General features: G+C 39.5%; 1 protein-coding gene across 1 annotated transcript in view; it reads left to right on the top strand.

Annotated features, from left to right (window-relative positions):
• MAPKAP1 (MAPK associated protein 1) overlaps nt 1-21,511 on the top strand; it is a 156,720-nt gene extending 135,209 nt beyond the window's left edge. The window contains exons 10-12 of the mRNA XM_048822976.2: nt 4,955-5,092; nt 17,284-17,381; nt 20,908-21,511. Of these exons, the coding sequence (XP_048678933.1) occupies nt 4,955-5,092; nt 17,284-17,381; nt 20,908-21,033 (362 nt within the window). The 3' untranslated portion in view covers nt 21,034-21,511. The remainder of the gene's footprint in view (nt 1-4,954; nt 5,093-17,283; nt 17,382-20,907) is intronic.
• The last annotated feature ends 373 nt before the right edge of the window (nt 21,512-21,884 follow it).

The following is a 21,884-nucleotide window of genomic DNA, read 5'->3' as shown; positions in this document are numbered from 1 at the left end:
CTGTTTAGCACTAACGGGAGTTAAATGTGTTAATTCTCTTGCTGGGTGGTGGTAGAATGGGCGCCATTGAATGTGAAATGTCAGAGCCAATACATATAGTAGTTTGTATGTATGGATTTTAGGGCATTCAGTGCCAAATAGCTTATGGCTGGTCAGCTACAATGAGTTTTCTTTGTAGCATTTTTATTTATCAGTCATATTACATATTAGCAGTAGTTAAGTGACAGTTTTCCTGGAAAAACCTGTTTCCTGAGGGTACTGTGAACCTGAAGTCATTAGATGACTTCGTTTATCGATTGTATTGATTACTCTCCGTGTACTGCAGGAATATACATGCTGGTCAGGAAACACTGGACTGTACAGTGGCCACACATAAAAACATCCTTCAAGATTGAGTAGGCGTACCGATTCCATCAGTACTCCCATTTTAAGTACAGGAGATCTCTCTCAAACTGGTAGAACCTTTCTAAGGGGAAGGATATTTTTATGTGCAACAGGGCCCCAACAGTAATGAAAAAAATCTTAGCACAATTTTACATTTGTTCTGTTAAATTTGCTAAAGATAGCAAATGTCCCTTTTGTTGGCTGGTTGATTTGTTTTAGATAATAGTGTAAGTGTCCCTGAAGGTTTTTCTCCCAGATGGTGGGAGACCATGGCCTCGCCCAGTTATGTTCACTGGGTGACTTAGACACCAGCCCCAGTTACTTATTTCTTACAAGGGGGATCCTACCCTTCGGGGTTTCCTTAAGACTCTTCTGATGGGGGATCAAAAGGAAAGTTAAATGTCCAGCGCACTCAAAAATAGGTTTTTTTCCCATAACCAGCTCAAAGGGAAAAAGGACAACAGTGCCATCTTACTTCGGGGCTGTCTGTGTAGCAGTCTTCAAGGAGTCTTTCTGGCTGGGCTGTTGAATGAGGTTTGCTCTGTCAGGCCTACCCTAGGGGATCGCTGCACTCCAAGTAGGAGTGGGGTGGAGATGTCCTGGGTGGGAGTCTCTTCTGTGGCTTCAGGAGTCACTTCAGCACTTTACTGATGGGGGTGATCTCTTCCTCCAGCTGCCTGCAGTTTCCTCCCTTTTAAAGGCTGCCTCCCTACCATATCTGATTGACAGGGTCAGAGGGGCAGGGCTAGCCACGCACACAAGGCCTATCTGGCACCTTCCTTGGCAGTGTGGGGTCTATACACCCTGTCACAATAGGTTCTATGCGTTCGTATATAATGTAATAGATGCTCTGCTACAAAGAGTTTATGAAATTTGGCTATGGAGTAATGCCCCTGTCTAAAATTGCATAGCTTTATATTTGTAATAATGTGCTTGTCAATAAGTCCATTTTTTTAATTTTTTTTTTTTTTTTTTTTTTTTTTTTTTTTTACTATAACTGCCTGTACAAAGCCACCAGTAAGGAAATAAACATTTTAAAGGAGCTGTTTTGATTATGTAAAGCAGGGTTACTAATGGTGATACTATAAGCCAGTGGGTCTCAACTAGGGGTCTGGGTCCCTTGGGGGGCCACCAAGCAGGGCCAGCATTAGACTCGCGGAAGCTCAGGGCAGAAAGTCGAACCCCCACTGCATGGGGCTGAAGCCCAGGGCCCTGAGCCCTGCCACCCGGGACAGAAGCCAAAGCCTGAGCAATGTAGCTTTGTGGGGGGCCCCCTGTGACTTGGGGCTATGAGCATTTGCCCTGCTTACTACCCCTAGTGCCAGCCCTGGCTTTTACCTACAGAAAAACAGCTGCTGTGGCACAGGGGGGCCGTGGAGTTTTTATAGCATGTTGTGGGGGGGCCTCAGAAAGAAAAAGGTTGAGAGCCCTTGCTATAAGCTACATTCTGTAAGTATCTGTGTATCCTGTCCTTGGGTTTTCTGAGAAACGCTGCACCTTATAAGGCCGGTGAGAGAATCCGGTTCTGGATGTATCCAGAGAGCTGAGAGGAATGGCCAGGAGTGTATACACCTGCGTGTAATTCTTATTGATGCTAAAAGGAGTTATATAAATAGAGGGAAGCAATGACCACTCTGTGGCTGACTTTTTATTAGAGCTGAAGGCTTTAGTCACAGCGGTCACAGGGTCTGGGGTTTTATGATTAACTTGCGTTACATTATAATGCACATGTACCGTATTGTCAACATTTCTACTCCGTTTCCAGCATGCGGTAAGGAAAAGATGTATTTATTTGTGCACTATGTTATCAAAATTAAAGGAGGCATATTGATTTGAAAAATTATTGCTGGCAAAATATGTTATTAAAATGGCCCATTCCAAACCCTAGCAAAGAAAACAGCAAGAACAAAACAGTAGTTCTGGGTTGTTGTATCTGTACCATTTGTTTTGATAAAATAGCTGCATTAAAAAAAATTGGAAAGGAATAATACATTTTACTTGATTGTGAATGTGACTAATTCAGACAGTAAAGCAGAAACTGCATAAGCTTTATGAACTAGCTAATACTCTACGGATTTTGGGTTCAAATACATGCATACTGGAGCACAATAACACAAAAAAAGATAGCACTGACAAAGAATGTGCTCCTGTGGATGTGTGCAGGCTAAAGCAAATGATGCCGAGATACAGAAATAATAGATGAAGTATACAGCAACAATTTGCAGATAAAAATAATAGAAGTTAAAGTGTATTTTACATGATAAAGGAAAGATGAAAGAGGAGGAAAGTCTGTTACATCTGAGATGGTTACAAAATCCATGCGTTGTGAAGTAGCCTCTGTTGAAAAGATTGATGCAATGGGGAGTGACCTTGGCTTGGAGCAGGAGCTGGTGATGTATGTATGAGCATCTCTCTGCTAAATGGACCCAGATTTGTAGCACTAATATACATGGAAGCCCAGAACCAAACTCACTATGGCAATAAATCAACAGCCACTTTGGGTGTCATTTCTGGTTTATATTCCACTATTGTTCTATCACTTTAATTCATGTCACAATCATCTGTTCATCTGGAACAGTTTTATATAATTTTCCAGTGGAGTTACCTGACAAATCCTATCAAATTAACAAGGTACATTAACAATATTGACTGACTGTGTGAGTTCTGGAGTTGCAGGACCAGAGAATGAAATTTTTAAAAGCTGTTTCCAGTGGCAATGATATTTTGTTTGCTTTAGGAAGGGAAGAAGAAAAGGGTTATTTCTACATAAAGGATTTGTACATTTATTTTGTATAACTTTTCTTGACTTTTTTGAGCATAAAAATAAAAACTCTCATCAACAACTTCAAATATAATTTTCATTGAGAGGCAGAAAATGTTCAGATTTTGGACAATTATTGATTACATTGAAATAAAAAATAAAACTGGGTTATAAAATGTTTCTAGAGTGAAATCTTCTAAAAAAGTAGATCTCCTGATGTAGTTTCAGTCTGCTCTAATTATCTAGGTCTAACACTTCTAGCATCAATTAAATTCTTGGCACTGTCTAATTGAAATATGGTATCTGTGATGTGAGGGATGTGTAAGGACAAATTGATGCATTTGCTGAATCAAAAAGTAAGAATTGTTTGGCATTCTGTAAACCATATTGTAATGACCAGGGTCAAAATGAAGGTTATTTTACATTGTGTGCAAAGGACCGTAGCAACATGCATGCTCTGTGCATCTGCCTTTTGCTATCTGTGCATTTTGGTTTTATAATTGAAACAGATTTGTAAGTATCAATTGGGGTTTCATTTTTGAGAAGGGAGAGGTAGAGGTTTTAGATAGTTTTAACCTAGTATCATCTTTTTCTTTTATCTCCAGTTTAAATAAGTTTTCCTTACACTCTAGCCAAACCTGGCATAGCATTTCCAAAGTAAGTGACCCAAAGGCCTTAGAAGGGAAATGTTTATCTCTGCTAGTTTCCCAGAGAAGCAGCAGCAACACGTTATAATTTTAAATACTTTTTATACGCTTGCTCCATTTTCCCTATTTCATTGTGACCTTGACCTATAACTCATGACCTAAAAATGTAATTACTTTTAAGGCTCCACACAGGCCTCCCTAGCAAAGGCATACTGAGATGCTTGTTCAGTCATGTCAACAGAGACTTGTAATTGTAAACTAACCAATGAGCTCCTGTACTCTTCAGTGCAGCGTGGCAAGGCTGTTGCTTTGTAATACTGTGATAAAGACTGCCATAAATTACAGTGTGTATTCCAGGGTAGATTCCTGCACAGTGTTAACTCTCCTTACTCCTTTGGTGTCGGATCAAAGGAAAGGACTGTTCTTTCACAAGTTCAGAAATAAAATTTGAAGTGATAATATAGTTAACATTTTCTGCAGCCACTCTCAGGGTTTGTCTATTATAGGGTTCTCTGTTCCATGTGTGTATCTAGGTTCACCTAGACACACAGTAGTGTAGTAAGCAGTCATCTGGGGAAGCCTATGCCCAAAAACAGGCACATTCTGTGCCAGGAGCTACAGAATCCATTACTTGCTTTCCAAGCTGCCTTATTAGGGTTGGCTCTAAATTGCTAGGAGAAGTGTAAAAATGTACGCAATCTCCAGGACTGGACACCCTCCTTTGGAAGAATCTGTTTGGATAGCAAACAAGGTATTGATACAATACTACCAATAGATGTTGTCTTTTGAGATAGTAAATATATATAATAGTGGTGATTAAAAAAAACACTGACACAGGAGGACTCTGTTTCTATAAACCTTGTAATCCCTTTAGCAGCCGCTCTCAGGACAGCTGTGCTTACATATTTGTGAAATGGGTTTCCTGACACTACTTTTTTTGCTATAGTGCTTCTTTTTAGCAAGCTAGGAGGGCAACATACAGGTTATGTATACAGTTTGATAATTACTTTGCTTTTGGCTTCAAACACTCCTGCTCTTTTGAAAAGCCCAAAAGGACAATATACTTTGATCCTACATACGATTTATAACGTGTGTGAAATGGTTGATATGAAATCACTTACACAATCCACTGTTGTGGCTTTTTATTCCCTCTGATTCTCAGGTATCTCTGGAGACAAGGTAGAGATAGACCCTGTTACTAATCAGAAGGCCAGCACTAAGTTTTGGATTAAGCAGAAACCCATTTCGATCGATTCTGAACTCCTCTGCGCCTGTGACCTTGCGGAAGAAAAAAGCCCAAGTGAGTAGTGCTTTTTATTTATGTTCTCTGCTCTCTCCCTCTCTCTCGCTGTATGTGCTAGGTGCCAAGAGAATATATTGCCACCATGTCCTTTTCTTTCCATAGGTGTGTTTTATTCATTATATGAAATTTCTTTATATCGGACTTGGTTGTATTATAGTAGAGGGTGTTATGTACAGATATCATTTTAACGAGGGCATTTCAGTGCTACTTACTGTAGACTGAAGGTCTGACCCCATTTAAGTATTTCTTGTCCTGGCATCAGTATCCACCAATAGTGTTCCATCAGGAAATTGCTATTTCCTGTGATCCAAGGTTTAACCCCTTGGCTGTGATACATTTCCCAACGTTATTGCACTTGAACTTGAACTTTTATTGTAGCAGCCCTGTGGGTAGCAGCTTGAATGAATTTAAAGAACACATGTTCTTGGAGGTAGATTTTCATCTCAAATGTACACAGCACATCCCAAAATAGCTGCAGTCCTGGGGTCAGTACAGTTGAGATCATGACCTGACTCAGAGAATTCAGTTTCAGCAAAACAGTGGCCATATTTAAGAACTAGGGCAGTAAGTGGTTTCTTTGGTAATCAGAAAGCATGCAGTAGGAAACCAGGTGTTTCACCAGACAGCAAAGTGAGGTCTGGGTTGAGCAAAACACAGGTTACGAGTTTAAGGCCTGAATGTTTTGGTTGATTGCTTTGGTTGAATGCTGCATGGTGGTATTTATACTATCGATGATTTAAAGAACTAACAGGACAACAAGCTGTTTGTGCACAAGCGAAATATAGATAGTTGTTCATAGTGACCCCAAATCATGATGCAAAACGACAAAAGTTGTTGTATGTATTATAGATGTTATGACATACGTGCTTTGTTTGATGGTAGTAAAAGACCCTTAGCATAGCAGTGAGAGAGAAAATGTAACGTGCACTTACTAGGGTAATGAGTTTGTCACATTACTTTGGAGGGATGAGAGTTTGGGTGCACAGATTTCATAAAGATTATGCTATTATCCTTGGAATCGCCACTTCATTCGCCTCCCCTGTTTCTGTATCTCTGGTCAAGCCAATCTCTTTCTCCCCCATCCCTCCAGCAAGTTTTCACTGTACTCAGTGTGAGTGTGATCCTGAGGTCTTCCTTAGTGGCCAGGCAGTCTGAAAATCCCTAGCCTTATCTTCAGAGTACTCCAGAGCAGAGCTTTAGCAGCAAGATTGGCCGGTCAGCAACAGGTGTGACAAAATGTGCAATTCTTGCCAAAATCCTTGAGGGCTTGACTTGCAGCCAGGTGTCAACCCAGCTTCATAAATACACTTATAGGTCTGCACCCACAATTTCAGTGGCAAAAAACTGAGGTTTCAAAATTGTGCACATTCCCAAACACAGGCTGTGTCTAAAAATCCAGTCCTGAAAGTCTAGGTTTTGGTCAGAGAAGTCATGGCCTGGGTACCACACTAGCCTAGCAGGTGTCATTATGTCCCTGAACTCATTTAGTATCCAAAAGATCTCCACTTGGTCTACAAGTGAAATGATGGGGAGAGTCTATTGGACTGTCAGCGCTGCAGAGGTAGCACATGCTGCTGCTGGAAGGGACGCTTGTGCCCAACTACAACAAACTGCAACTCCCTCCAGAGAAGTAAGGAGCCAGCAAGAAGATGGCTTGGAGTGGCGGGCATTGGTAGGAAAGGCTGCGGATGGGAGATAGCAAAGACACCTTTGCAATATTGGAGATTTTGATTCTCTCTTTCACATGATAATCCCTACAATTTCCATATTAAAATAGATTTTATCTACTTTTAAAGGGTGAAAATAATTCTTTCTTCTTCCTGAAATCTGCACCTCTACCAGGTCCAGTCAAGATGTCCCTGAATGCATTATTTTAGAGCAATACAAGACAGTTGTGGTGTGACAGCCCAGGATGATACATTCTGGGGCACTCTTAGTGGCAGATCAGTATCTACTGAATTTTAAAAGACCAAAAGTTATTTTAGCAGAGTAAAGGAATGAAACTCACTATATTTCCTAAGTTTTGTCTGTGATTTTTATCAGCAGAGTGATATATGTTTGCAGCTGAATTTACATCAAAAATTATTCTTGGGGCTTCCTAGAATGAATTATTACAACGAAAGAGAGGCTGAGAAAAGATAAGGTTTTTGAGTTCTGCAATATATTTTGTTTCCATGTTTTTATCTCTTGTAACACAAGCGTGCTCCATCTAGTCTTTCAGAAGCACACTGCAACATATAACAGTGGTTGTACAGTGCCTTACAGTTATATTGTGTGAAAACATATTGGATGTTTTATTAAACTGACTGCTCTCTGTAGACATTAGCAGTTGGATTATAATGAAGTTGTTCACTGCACTGCTAGACTTACCTGTCATATCTCTGAACAGAAAGAGAGGTTTCTCAAAAACTTCCAACTATGGCCAGTTTTTCTTGTTAATGTGGAGTGCTACTGTCAGAGTAGTTTGGTCATTGTGATCAGTGTGACTGAAGATGTATGCAAAAATTTCCCAAAAGTGTGCAGATAACTAACATGGCTACTGTTACTGTGTCTTGCAGAGTATGGAGACCCTAGAGTTTGCAGAAGTAATTCTTTGAAAAGATGTCTAAATAGCAATGGGGTATAAAGGTGGGGGGGGGAGAAAAGCTTCCTTTCCTTTCAACTCAAATGTGTCTCTCTCTCAAATAAAGGAGGACTTGTGGCACCTTAGAGACTAGCAAATTTATTTGAGCATAAGCTTTCGTGAGCTACAGCTCACTTCATCGGATGCAGTGAGCTGTAGCTCACGAAAGCTTATGCTCAAATAAATTTGTTAGTTTCTAAGGTGCCACAAGTCCTCCTTTTCTTTTTGCGAATACAGACTAACATGGCTGCTACTCTGAAACCTGTCAAATATCTCACTATTTCCTCATGTTAAGTATCCTCACACCTTCTTGTCAACTGTCTAAATGGGCCATCTTGATTATCACTACAAAAGTTTTTTTTCTCCTGCTGATAATAGCTCATCTTAATTAATTAGCCTCTTACAGTTTGTATGGCAACTTCCACCTTCTCTGTATGTATATATATATCTTCTTACTATGTTTCCATTCTATGCATCTGATGAAGTGGGCTGTAGCCCACAAAAGCTTATGCTCTAATAAATTTGTTAGTCTCTAAGGTGCCACAAGTTCTCCTGTTCTTTTTGCGGATACAGACTAACACGGCTGCTACTCTGAAAACTGTAAGGTAAGTTCATGCAGTGAAGATTTATAGCCATACCCCTGTGAGTGGTAATGGACATGGAACTTTGCAACTTTAGAGATCAGGTTTTTGAATATTTACAGATGAATTTTGAGAGTTGGGGTAAGGAGTTGAAACTTTATCACAAGTTCACAAAACTTAGGGCTGCATCTAACTAAAGTCAATGTGCAAATGCATTGTTTTGCATTTTTGTTATGCATTGTTTTGCATAATTGTTTTGAAATAGCTTCAATATCTAGTTTGCTGTTAGTGCTGGGTATGTCTGAGAATTTTTGTGTGCCCTTGTACTAGGCCAGGGTTAGTGTCTTATTTCTGAATTAAGTCAGGCCTCTTGAATTCAAACAGGGAGAGGAGGCAATGGCCTTACTAGTTAAACCCAGTACCATTAGAATCTGCAAACACTGTATAAAGTGCTTGTTTAAATCAAGTTCAGTCTGATTATCACAAAAGATTCTGCAGGTTTTGAATCTTGAAAGGAAGCATCCTATCATTAAGAAATAAGATTTAAACCTTAATAAAGTAGCTGTCATTTTTATAGCTGAAAAGAGCTCTGTATCTCAATTAAGTGTACATAATATAAAGTCTTAAGGAAGCAACATAATAGGTTTAATTCAATTATATCTCCTTGCAATAGTGTAATTTAAAGGAAATCTGATTATGTTATTGTCTTACATCATTTGAACACAGGTAAAACTTCAGTGCCACAGACCCTTGCCTATTTTTAAAAAGTGCACTACAGACAATGTGTGGGTTGTGATCGATGCATGCAGTTGCTGTCCCTGTTAAGGTTTAGGGTTACCAGGTTACCACAACATCTACAGAAAGAAAACATTGATCAAGCACCGAAGCTTTGAGGGGATTAGTAGTTCCAAGAAAGGCCTTTTGGTAGAATTGAGGATAAATTAGTCCGGTAAAATTGTGGTCTCCAAATTGAATGAATCTTTTTTCCATTCCTAAGTACTTGCCAAGATCTGCAGAAATCTGTTTTATTTGCTAATTAAATTCAAACTACTGAATAACGATTCTTTATCATCCTATTGTTTATTAAACTAAAAGGATCGCTGTTGTTAGATCAAGTAGCCTTAATACTCAGGTAGGTTAAACACAAGCATTCTGTTCTGTAGGTCACAAATATATCGGTAATTTCAAGTTGTAATTTAATTGCCTGCTTTGCACCCTGCAGTTTAAGATTTTCTTTAAATTCCTATTCCATTGTTGCACTGGGGCTTAACAGAATGTTAACCCGGTAATAGACATACGGCCTCCCCATTCTATGTCTTGCTATCGAGCGGTTCTGCATGACTAGTTAAAGAAGATGGCAAGAAGATTAATGAAAGCAGCCTGATACAGAAGGGGGTAGGTACCTTTGCAAGACTTCTAGCGAGAAGATATTAGAGCTGAACCAGAGCTTGGCTTTTTCTTTATCCTGTGACCTTTGAACCTGCCTTACTGTGGATAGCTGCCAACAGAGCCGACATTTTGATTGATGTTGCTACACGAGTCAGTCTTTCCCATTGAATTCCACATCTGCACGAAAATAGCTTTTCCAGCAGAATTCATACTGGCTGTAAGTGATAGCCAAATTGATGGCTGAAATGCTTTTATATAGTTTTCATTTAAAGCTAAATGTATTTGATGTTTTAATTAGGTATCATGTTCCTCCAGATTATACACATTGCATAATATTAAATTAATGATTTTATTGTTGGATTATGAAAGAACTGTATTAGAAGACCAACTAAAAACCTTAATACAAAGCATATAGAATGTTTTGTTTAAACAAGTGTAACAGCACACAGAGTTCTAAACAGTTTCTCACTTTTGTTTAAATGGAATGGAATGTTTGAATGATTTCTTTTAGCCAGTGCATTCTTGCCATGAACATCCTGTGCTCAGATCTGCACCCAGCACCTTGTCAGCAAGTTTATCTAATATCTAGCACGTTGGGCCCTGGATCCCTTCAGTGGAGCGAGAGTAATTACTGGAGCTGTTTTGTGAATGATGTTACTGTGAATACAATATTGCTTATTTGCCGGTTACCAGAGCTATGGTCCTTTCAGAGATAACACGGCACCCACAATACATGGTGCAAGGTAATAGCTTCTTGATCAGATGAGCCAGAGGTAGGCTCTGCTGACGGGAAGTTTGCAAAAAATAAGTCTTGAGAAGACTATAACTGTAAGAAATAACAATTGTAATTCAACCTGGACAAAATTGTTTGCACCCATAAAATAGCTGGGTAGAGATCTCAATGGGTGCAAGTGCAGGTGTGAATAAGTGCACATGTGATTTTGTAGTTGTAGTTGTATCTGCAGGACACTGTGGGCTCAAATCATTGGAGGCTAGATGGGGACCTGGATAAAAATCAGAGCTATCCTAACGTACAGACCAATTGTGCTCCATATGTGGCATACTATAGGTCAGAGGCTGATGCTGCTTTTATTGTACCACTGGAAATGCCAGAAGGTCACCCCATGTAGGGTTGGCATTAATTGTGTAAAGCTTGATCCACCAGAGAAAGTGGTTGGTTGCAAGGCAAATAATAGGATTTTGTCCATGCCTACGAATTAATGACTGTCATGGACAGTTATTTACTATAGCAAAGAATGGAGACTCAGTTTGCAGTGAGCAGTTTGTGGTGTGTGATCTGTTTCTGGTTATAGTTCCGTAGTTATAATATTGTAACTGTGGATTGTTAATTTAAGGGTAACTCTTTATTAATAAATTCATCCCTGTGATTTATTAGTGTACGGTAAGATAAAGTCCTGCCTGAGTACAAAACAGAGCTTAGCTTTAACTCATTAAATACATCCGTTATTGAATAGCCTTCTCATAAAAGTACTCTGGAGCCCAATCAGGACGTGCATTGCCTCATCCTTTTAACAAATATGTTTCGTAGCCCTATTAAAAGGGGTCTTCATCTATCCTGTCAAAGCTAGTCTGCTGGGGTTTTTTAGTTTAATTACACTATCCAATTAAAACTCCTTGCTGCATTTTGATTCGCTTCTCCTTGGGCTTGAGTGAATATGACATTTACAAGGCTCGCCTTTCAAGCAGACAATAGCATGATTGATGAGGTGCAGACGCAATGAAGGAGGCGATTGCCATGTGGAAGCACTGCTTAGTGCATTTTGATTTATTTATCATCTCTTTCCAAAACAAGGTTGCTGGGGAAGAGGTTTTGGGCAATCCTGGGTTCCACCTCACTTTTCATAGTTCATGCAAAAACCTGTATTAGATTTCTGCCTTTGATGTAATTTCTGAAAGGATAAAAACTGAAAAAATTCCCCATGTGTAAATAGCTAACACAATGTGACTTTAAAATGGTCACATGCAGCATATGTTTAATTGAAACTCTGCTTTCACTGATCCTGGAAAGGTGGCTTCCACTATAATAATGTTTCCTTAAACAGACTGTAATGGAATGTAAAGGGCCTGAGTTATGGAGAAAGTGTTCTCAGAATACGCAAGTCCCCAAAAGAACTGAATAAACCAGAAAAAGTACAGCTGCCTGTTTAAACTCTGTATTAGTGGGCATCATATTATACTCCGTTGTCCTCACTTATGTAACTCCTTGTCAAGAGGTGTACTTTACAGCAGGCATGTTGGGTGACCTACTGGCCCACTGCAGTGAACGGTGGAAGTTTTGCCATTGACTCCAGTGGGGCCAAGATTTCACGCTGTTGTAATCATTGCTTCTGAAATATGACTCTCCTTCTAACAGATGCACCTTTCCAGGGTGGGTGACTACATCCAGTTAAATAAACTGAAGAGCTGTCCAGATTATTATTATAATACTATAGTATTGGCATGTAGTAGCTCCTAGAGGCCCTGTCAGGGATGAAGGCACCGTTGTGCTAGGCATTATACATGGATATAACAGAAACACAGTTTGTGCTCCAAAGATATTAGCTTAAATATGAAGATTGCTGGGGAAGATAGGTCATATCATTATTACATTTGAAGTGTTTTAAATACTCTCTCTCTCTGCTTTAATTCCAGGCATGTTTACTTGTTTATATTTAACACTTTATGGTCCCTTCTAAGTTTGTTTTGAGAAAAAGAGAATGCAGGGTTTGGTCCAGTTATATTAGTAACTTTTGAAATAATGAAAAACTTTGATAATGTCAAATTAGGTCATAAATATTTTTTCTTTGACTATTTCATTTCACTAATAACTTTTAATTGTTGATTCCTGCCTTCTGTCCCTGTAATGACAAATTTCAGAGTAGCAGCCATGTTAGTCTGTATTCACAAAAAGAAAAGGACGACTTGTGGCACCTTAGAGACTAACAAATTTATTTGAGCATAAGCTTTCGTGAGCTACAGCTCACTTCATCGGATGCATCATCAAGCACTCATCAAGGTATAATGAAAATTTATCATAATTTCTTAGGTTTGTTTCTGTTTCCTCAAATTCATGAATATTATGTTATTTTTCACCTAACTGGTGGAGAATTTATGCGGCTCAGATAGTGCATAATTTTAAAAAGAGTAAAATTGGCAGTTGTTGGTAACATCTGAGCTCTGGGGAAAAAAACATTTCTGCTCAGAGTAGAACTGGTGAAAAATTGTTCCTCAGAAAAGGGCTTAATGTCTTTTTCTGTCAAAGTGAAAAGCTTATTTCTCTTATGTGAATGGAAGCAAGATGTATTTTACAAAGCTTTTATGTGTTTTTCCAAGCACAAATTGTATTTTCAAGAAATTCTAGGAAAAATTTCCCAACTACTGTAAAAACTGAAATTCTTCAGAATTTCATGGCACTGCACAGTCATTCCAGGAAGTGAAATTTGACAGCATGTCTCAGCTCTAGAATGTGAACAGGATCATAATAGAATGTTCTTTAAAGAGAACATATGTAAATAGCCATTTGTATGAGTCTAGTATATTTTCCTCATCAAACGTGAGGGGGTACAGTGAAAATGTGGTGGTAACACAGCTGACTCCTGTTGGGCCAAACCAAGCTCTGAACATCTCTCCGTTCTGAGGGGTTTGGATGTCCAGACGTGAACGCTATGGCTCTTTAGGGTTTAACATTTCATTCATTTCTCTGGGATCTCAGGAGAAGGGAAGGGACGGGAAATGCTAGAGACAAGGGGCTGGAGTAGAACATATTCATTTCATTGAAGGGCAGCCAAGGCTTATTTAAAAGAATTGACTGTAACCAAGCTGTTCATAGGAGGCCCATGCTATCTGAATTCTACAGGGTACGTAGAGCTCATCTGCCTTCAGATGTTCTTTATATAGAAATGTAAAAATACTGAAATTTGTATTGATCTCTGAATTACTCAGCATGACATTAGGAGGGGTTTAGTACATATTTAAGTACTCTTGGAAATGGAAATCAATCCATCCCTCACAATTCATAAATTCCATCTGGCCAGAATAGTAACAAAACAAAGTGCCAGTTGATAGTTTCAATGAACTAATATTTCACATAGTGAACAGTATAATGTGGACATGGAAGCACATAAGCATCATACTGTAATGTGACTTTCTAAAGGAATGTTTTGGGGGGCTATTGTTCTCTAAATCACCTATCAGAGAATATAAACCCATGGCATTACCTATATTGCTGATTATATAACTACTTTCCACAAACTAGCCATTGGGTGTTTATACTAAAATTTGGAGATAACTAGAGTTGCCATTTTATTAACCATATATAGTCCCAAATTTCTGGGGTTTCTTTTAGGGGCATGAGTCCATTTTGTTTCACTTCTTTCTGAAATTACCGATGTCTCAATTGGCGAACGCTTTCTGAAGCAGGAAATCGGGCTGCAGCCCTAACTGATGGAGCATGAACGAAATGTGCTGCACCTGCAAATGCTCCAGCCGACTACTCTCGGGGAACAGGCCTCATGGAACAAGCTGTCGTATGGTTAGGTTGCTATCTGCACTTTGTAGTTCTGGTTTGTGTTCTGTGCAGCCCATCACATTTTGTGCTGGGCTTTCTTATTAATTTTCTCTATTTCAGGAGAAGCTCAGTTCGTTTTATGGTGTTTTCAAGAGACCTTCACACCACAACATAAACTCTTTGTTCTCAGGGTAACCAATTACTTGTTTCCATCTTAGCTAACATGCCTCTTTTTAAAATATTACTTAGTGCTGCTAGTAGAAACAAGGTGGTGGTGGTCATAAAAGCTAGATCTCTCCTCCTTGTGCTCCTCCAGGAGGTCTTGGGGGCAGCCAGACGTCTCTGTGGTGATGGATTGAACTCTGCCTCCTGTTACACAGCACAATAAAAGTGTTATTGACATGTATTGCTCTGTAATTGTCGTTGAAAAGGCTGACTCTTTAAAATCCAAAAGTAAGTGCTTGAAATAAAGTTCTGTGTTCCGCTTCTGTCAGCTGTATAAATATTGCAGCTGAAAAAAAGGAATAAATCACGGGTTTAAACAAGAGGTGAGGGTGCTGGGGAAGGTTTCCCTATGACGCTGGCCTGTTTTCCATATTTCAAGCAAGCCTATTGTCTCACTAATTTTTTTATTAATATTCTGTTGTAATAGTGTTGTTGCTTATCATCTACTCTTGTTAATATACCGTAGGACTGCAGGGATTGAGAAAAACACGTTCCTAGTGATTTTTTTAATTCTTTATATAATATGTAGTTTGTGCCTCTGCAATACAGAGTTGAAGTAGCAATTTAATGCTGCTCCTTCTCACTGAAGAGATGGGTGCGTGAGCAAGAGAGCAAGAAGAGATGTTGTGTTTGCAACTTGCATCTGAACCCATTGTGCATATTCACATGTGTTTTGAGAGGAAAACAGGAGGAAAAGCCCTTACATGGGTGGAAGGAGTTCAGGTCATTTGAGCTGGAGACAGGGTAAAGCTCACCCCCACTCCTGTCCCATCATTCCGAATGCAGGCTGCTCTGCAGGGAGTTCCATACTCTTGATCCACTGGCGACACCATTGCTCCATCCTCAGCCTCCTGAATTTCCCCCAGGAGGGCCTCCTGCGGCCGTCCCCTGCTCTCTGCACAGCAGAACTGCCCCACTTGCCCTGTGTTCAGACCCATCCGTGACTATGGGACCGTGGAGGATTTAGCTTTTAAGCAGTCTGTACCCTGGGACTGTGTGATGGGCCAAGTGAGCAGGGGAAGAATTAAATCAAGTTTTGATACATTGCAACTACTTATTGTTATTAGTAATATTTGGTGCCTGGAGGTCCCAACCAAGATAGGAGCCCCACTAGAGTACAAGACAGTCCCCTGGTCACACAGCAGGTCAGTGGCAGATCTGGCAATAGAGCCCATGTCCTCTGATTGCCAGTCCATCACCCTATCCACTGACCGAGCTTCCTCTCCCACTACAAAATGGGGTTGAGCAATCATTTGTGTTTGTATTTGAGAACTGTTCAAAGGTGCTTTGAACACCCCAGAATAGCCTGTCTACATGATCACAGCCCATTACCTGGGAGAATATCCCATTGGGATAGGAGAGAAGCAAACCTAGAATGAAACATTCCAGGTGGGCTCGTGAAGTGACAGTTCCAGGGAGGACCAGTTTTGGTATGTGCATTCTCAGGAACTGTGAAGAAGACTAGCCCATTACCAGCAGTGAATAGAGCCCTTTGGATTCTTGGCCTGTAGCTTCTGCCATATTTTCAAATTCCAGTGTGTAACATCACCTTGTACCATAAAAAGCCATCAACATTGATAATTTACAAAGTTATATCCTGTCTCCATGAATAGTGTGTGTGTAGTTGCACTCGTAGAATGTTAAAAGATGCTGAATTCAGTCCTTAGCAGTAGCCAGCCATGAATGAATTAACATACCAATTAGCCTGTAGCTGAGACTTCCAGCGTGTCTAATACCACCAAAGCTTCATTTGTCAAATGATTTAAAGTTTTTTTAATTATTAGCCAATTTTTCAATAGAGAATTTATATTCCTGATTAGTGCGTCATAATGGTGCTTAATTAACATGCCATGATAAAATACTGAGGTCTCAAATTTGTTGGCCAGGGTTTCCTAGCATATATCAGTTGATTTTTGAAGATCTGAAGAATTAGATAACGTAAATAAGATTGCAAATAAGGCTTCCTCCGGGAAAGAGGTGAATTTACAGTAATGTGGCTGTTACTTTATGGATTAGTAACTTTGACCTTTGAACTGAATAAATTAAATGAAAACTGATGAAAAAGCTTACATACAAAATGCATTGAGTTTTAATTTTGAAACCATTCATGTTCATACGGTAAAGGACATTTTGCCCTCCTGTGAGTTCTGCCATTAGGACATCTGCCCTGTTCACATTAATTTAAAGGTCACCAGCTTCCATGCCATTCCACTAGGCCAGCCACAGAGATTTGCCTACCTGCCACCAAAATGTTGCCAATTTAATCTATAAAACTCTTTTCTTTGGCTGAGCAGGGGTTAGGCCTGTCAGTCAGATGGTACATTAGTAAGAAGTATGACTAAATTTTGATTTCAACTATCCTAGAATAAAGAGCTAGTGTTTCTAACTGGGAAGATCTGTTTTGCAATATCATTGCTACAGAATTTTTTTCTTTAAAATTACAGTACTTTTTTTTATTTTTACAGTGATAATTCTGGGGTTAATTGGCCTTTTATCTTAAATATAACACTTATCTTCTACATGTGATGATTATACAGTGGGTAGTTTCATAAAGTAGTTCTAATGTGGTAATTTAACTGAAATATAGTCTAGGGCTGAATGGGACCTAACTATCCATTTGATAGATTTTTGCATTTCCTACAGTGGGAAAATGAACTTTATTGAAAAGAGTTCAGCTGCTCCTGTAAGCCACCACTTGCCTTAAATTGAAATGACATGAGAAGCCTGTCAGCATTTCATTACTTCCTTCTGCTGTGCGGATGGTATGCTAAGATCACCATCTGTGGTTTTCTTCTGTCGAGCACACGAGCTTTGCTAAAACTTTAGCGAAGTATTGTGAACACTGTATTTTTTATCTTTCCAGGTCATGCAATATTTAAACTTACATATCTAAGCAATCATGACTACAAACACCTCTACTTTGAATCAGATGCTGCTACCATCAATGAAATTGTCCTGAAGGTGGGTATTAAAATGTAATATAATCCAGAATTCTAGGTGTTTTATTGTTCGTTAGACATGAAAACTGAAAATATTCAGAAGGTTCGCAGTGCATGTGGATAATGCAAAGCATAAGCCATGCTGAGGGGCTTTTATTTGGTTACCACTGAATTTTCTGGACTTTGTATATTGAATCCATTTTTCAGACAACCCGACAGCAGGCTAGGAGTGTATACAATATATTTTGCTATATGCACTGATGTAGCTCATAGTCTGGAAGATGTCAATTCTCTGTGGAATTGGAACCTACCAAATTTTTACTTTGTTAGGTAGTTTACCTTTAGATTTGTGGTGTATATTTAAATATTTAAGATACAAATTAACCCTTAAGAAACCGGCCAGTCCAGATGCATGTACCCTGTGTTTTAAATCCTTCTGGAGTTTCTCTGTCATCTATGGATTTTACTAACCAGGACATACAGTATGACTGCTAAACTTTAACTATTTACTTCCCATATCCTCCTCAGAATCATTTGAAAATATGTTAGTGCTGGTAGCAGTATAACCAGTCTTCAGTAATTCCCCACGAGAACTTTGTTTCCCATGTTAGCCAGTTTTAAATCCAAGCCATGCAGGATGTGGCCTTGTGCCCAATGACTAATTTTAAAAAAAATACTACCAGGCCCTTGCAATAGTCCCTTCTTTTGGGGCAGATATTCCTGTCTGGCCAAGGTCTGCTCAATGCAAGTCCGGTGGGGGGAGGCAAAGATGGTTTTAAGTGACCTTATATTCCCCCACACTGGGGCCAGCCAGTGTGGGGGAATATAAGCTCTAAAGCCTGCCTGGCTGGCCAAGAGACAGTTATGGGTGCTGAGGGTCCTGGGGCATGGAGATATCCTGGTCAGACTCCTTTTCCTCTCTGAATGCTGGGAGCTGTGGGAATAGGGGTAGAGTAGGAACTAGTACAGTGGCTTTAGGTCATGGGAGGATCCCCCTGTGCAGAGAGAATTCACAGGGCACTGCCTCCACCAGCTTTCTGGTGGCTCTGCACCCAGAACAGCACAAACCAGATGCAGCAGGACTGCAGCTCAGTCCCTATGATTGTTGCTAGGGCCACCGTTTGTGTTCTGATGAAAAGTGCCCTCTGAGTGGATGGGTGACTGGGAGCCTAGTCCATGCATGAAGATTTAATTGGGGATGGGTCCTGCTTTTGAGCAGGGGGTTGGACTAGATGACCTCCTGAGGTCCCTTCCAACCCTGATATTCTATGATTCTATGATTACAGGATTTGTCAGTAAGCTCTCGCTTCAAGCACATAAGCAGAGTTGATTAGGACTAAAGAAGTGGGGTTTTTACCCACGAATGCTTATGCCCAAATAAATCTGTTAGTCTTTAAGGTGCCACCAAACTCCTCGTTGTTTTTGTGGATACAGACTAACATGGCTACCTCTCTGATACAAGAATCTACAAGCATTTTATGAACATGGAGTTTAGCTTCCCTGCCCTGCGGCGAGGTTGCTAAATAGTTTATTATTATCTCCATTTTATAGGTGAGGTGCCTGAGCCCACACAGCGAGCAGTTTGTCCAACAGAGAAAAACTTCGAGTTATACCTGCAATTAAATAACTGAGCAATAGGAATCAACTTCACAGCAGTAGTGGCTTAGTTTAATACAAGGCTGGAAGAGTGCTTGATGATGGCGCTCTCTGAACTGCCTGGTGTATACGTACATCAGATGAGGAAAGGGAGGAACCCTACCATTACTGGAAACAGTGAAGTTATTTAATAGTTACTTTCAAATAGCTTCCTGCAGTTTCTCAGTGTAGTTAACAAAAGGAACTTCCTCTAAGTAGAGATGGGGAATATTTAAACAAAACTTCCACTGCACTTCAGGCTTTTCTTAATAGCCAGTGTTAATATTATTCAAAGATTTCATGAGGACTCTAGTAGAATTATAAACCTGGATTTGACATCAAAATAATTTTCATGGTCACAGATTGATTCCAGGTTTATGACTTCAACACGGGATCAAGCAGAGAATTGTAATTCTGGCAGGACAAACTTCTCTCATTGCTCATTTAACAAATGTTTTCCCAAATGCATGTCTCAATACAAAGAGAACAAATTTTTCCACCCTACTATTTTATGTTTTAATAATATTTTATCATAACGGTTTGCTTTTATAATGACTTGTTGTTATATGCTCAGGTTGATTTACTTTCCGAAACAAACCATCATAATACTGTCGGAAGATTAAACTTAATTTTCTGCAGTCTATTATTTTTGTAGCAATTTAAAATCTTAAGTGATAACTTTTATATGCTATTCCCTATGCTTAATAGTATTTTCTGTGTAAAGGTTATGGAAGTGCTAAAATAACTGACGTGATAAAGCATTACCCTAAAATATGGGTTTAACTATTTTTGCACTAAAATTTTGAACTTTTACATTGGAACTTTTATCACTACTTGTTTTAAATTAAACGATTCCACTCCAGAAGTCTTGATATATCCAGGAGTATTAATATATTTTTGGAAGACTAAAAGGACAGACTTGATATGGGTAAAATGAAAATTCAGGATACAGCTCTTATTGAACACAATAATATATTACCTTTCTGTACCTATGTTGTAACTTATTTATATAGAGCATTTTTCTGTTTCATAAATAAGTTTTCAAGTTAAGCCTTTATTTCTTTCTCATTCTGCAAGCATTAGAAGATGCAGAGAAATCAGACGTTTCAAATTAGATTCTTTACATGATCAAGTGACAAAGACTGAGGCTTTATTGACCATGAAAACTCGCTATATTTTTATGCCTTAAGCTGTAATATGCAATGAAAGTGAAACACTCTACAGTGCATAAAATTGTGCAAGTTTTAAGCCACAGCGTATTAACCAGCTAATGGCAGACCAAAGGGCATTTTTATCTTTTGATTCTTGCATTAACCTTCCATTAAAATTATCTATGTGATTATCAGAAAGCACTGGAGATAATAAATTTAGTGAATAGTAGGCTTGTTAAATATCATTTAAAAATGCTTTCATCAAGTAATATGTGCCAAAATACATGGAAAGTATGGGATTAGCTGAGTATGCAAACGTCATAAAGAGAGACTGTTTTGTATTAAAGCTGATAAAACCTTTTATTGAAGCCTAGTAATGTATTAGAGTCTTCGTGACTTATTGCATTCATCTGGCAATTTGGCTAGCAAGTGGCAGAACAGCAGGGATCAAGTTCTGTGAGCCTGTGCACTTTTATTGTGTCTCCTGTAGTCCAGGGATGGTGGAAGACTACAAGCAGTAGCATTACACAGCCATTCCTGTAAGGTGACAAGACCGGAGGGTCAGCAAGCCCAAAATTAGAAGAGTACTTTCTTGTCTATGGGGTTTGAATGTTCTGTGCCGTTCCTACCTTGTTCTTTTCATTGGCTTCACTCTGGGGATGGGTTTAAGGGAATCGTTGTTCAGTGATGTGAAGGTTTGTGTGTTCTCAGGCCATTCCACCTGAATGTGACTGAAACTAAATTTTGTTGTGGGTTTTCCAGGTTAACTATATTCTAGAATCCCGAGCAAGTACAGCCAGAGCAGATTATTTTGCTCAGAAACAAAGAAAACTGAGCAGGAGAACAAGCTTTAGCTTCCAGAAGGAGAAGAAATCAGGACAGCAGTAATGTCTAGCCTAGAGCAAAAAACTGTCCGCACAATTCGAAGGAGAAGCTCCCAACAGCCTGAGACAGGTGGGAGCCAGAACTATAGAGATCTTGCTGCCAACAGCCAGGAGCAGCCAAGGAAGAGAATCAGTAATACACAGTTTCTCATGATGAACAGATGACCCCACTTTGGTTATGGGAAGTCTCCCTTACGACAAAAACAAAGAGCCATATCAGCTGGAAGGAGGGGACTGTGCCACTTACGAGCCCTTTGATTAGCAGTGAGGAGGACGTAGGCTGGCATCGTTTAAGCACTATATTATGCACAATCACAAGGAAAGATGTGGTTACAGATTATTTCACAGCCCGGCAAAGATAAATTCTAAACATCTGTTACACACACGCACACGCGCGCGCAGGTACTGCTTGCGACATGATCAAATTTCTAAAAATGAAATGTATCCATTTTTACTGTTAATAAAGGTGTACCCTTTCTCCAGGTTTATCTCATGCACCGTTCTTTTGAGGGGTAGAGTTAAGCTGCAGCCTATTTTGTCTCTTGTTTGCGTCCAGGGACAGGGGCGTAGTCACTGCACACAGTGGATTCTTGAGGAAATGTTGATACAGCCAAGTCTGGGTTTTTTTCAAGCACGTTTAGCAGCTGCATTTTTCTACTTTGAAGACACATCTTGTTGGAAGTTATTTACCTCCAGTAAACTTTGTGTTTTGAAAACCATGGCAGCTTTTCTGGAATGGAAGGCCAGGAATCTTTCTTCTTGGAGATGGGGTCTCCAGGAATTATGAGTTGCTGAATCAGCAGAGAAATTCCTGCTCATTGGGCTGGGTTTCTGGTTTGTCTCTCTGAGAGTTTT

Source organism: Caretta caretta, chromosome 16, assembly GCF_965140235.1.
Source record: "Caretta caretta isolate rCarCar2 chromosome 16, rCarCar1.hap1, whole genome shotgun sequence".
Classification (NCBI taxonomy): domain Eukaryota; kingdom Metazoa; phylum Chordata; order Testudines; family Cheloniidae; genus Caretta; species Caretta caretta.
Note: the sequence above shows the minus strand (reverse complement) of the source record. Positions and strands in the feature narration are given on the sequence as shown.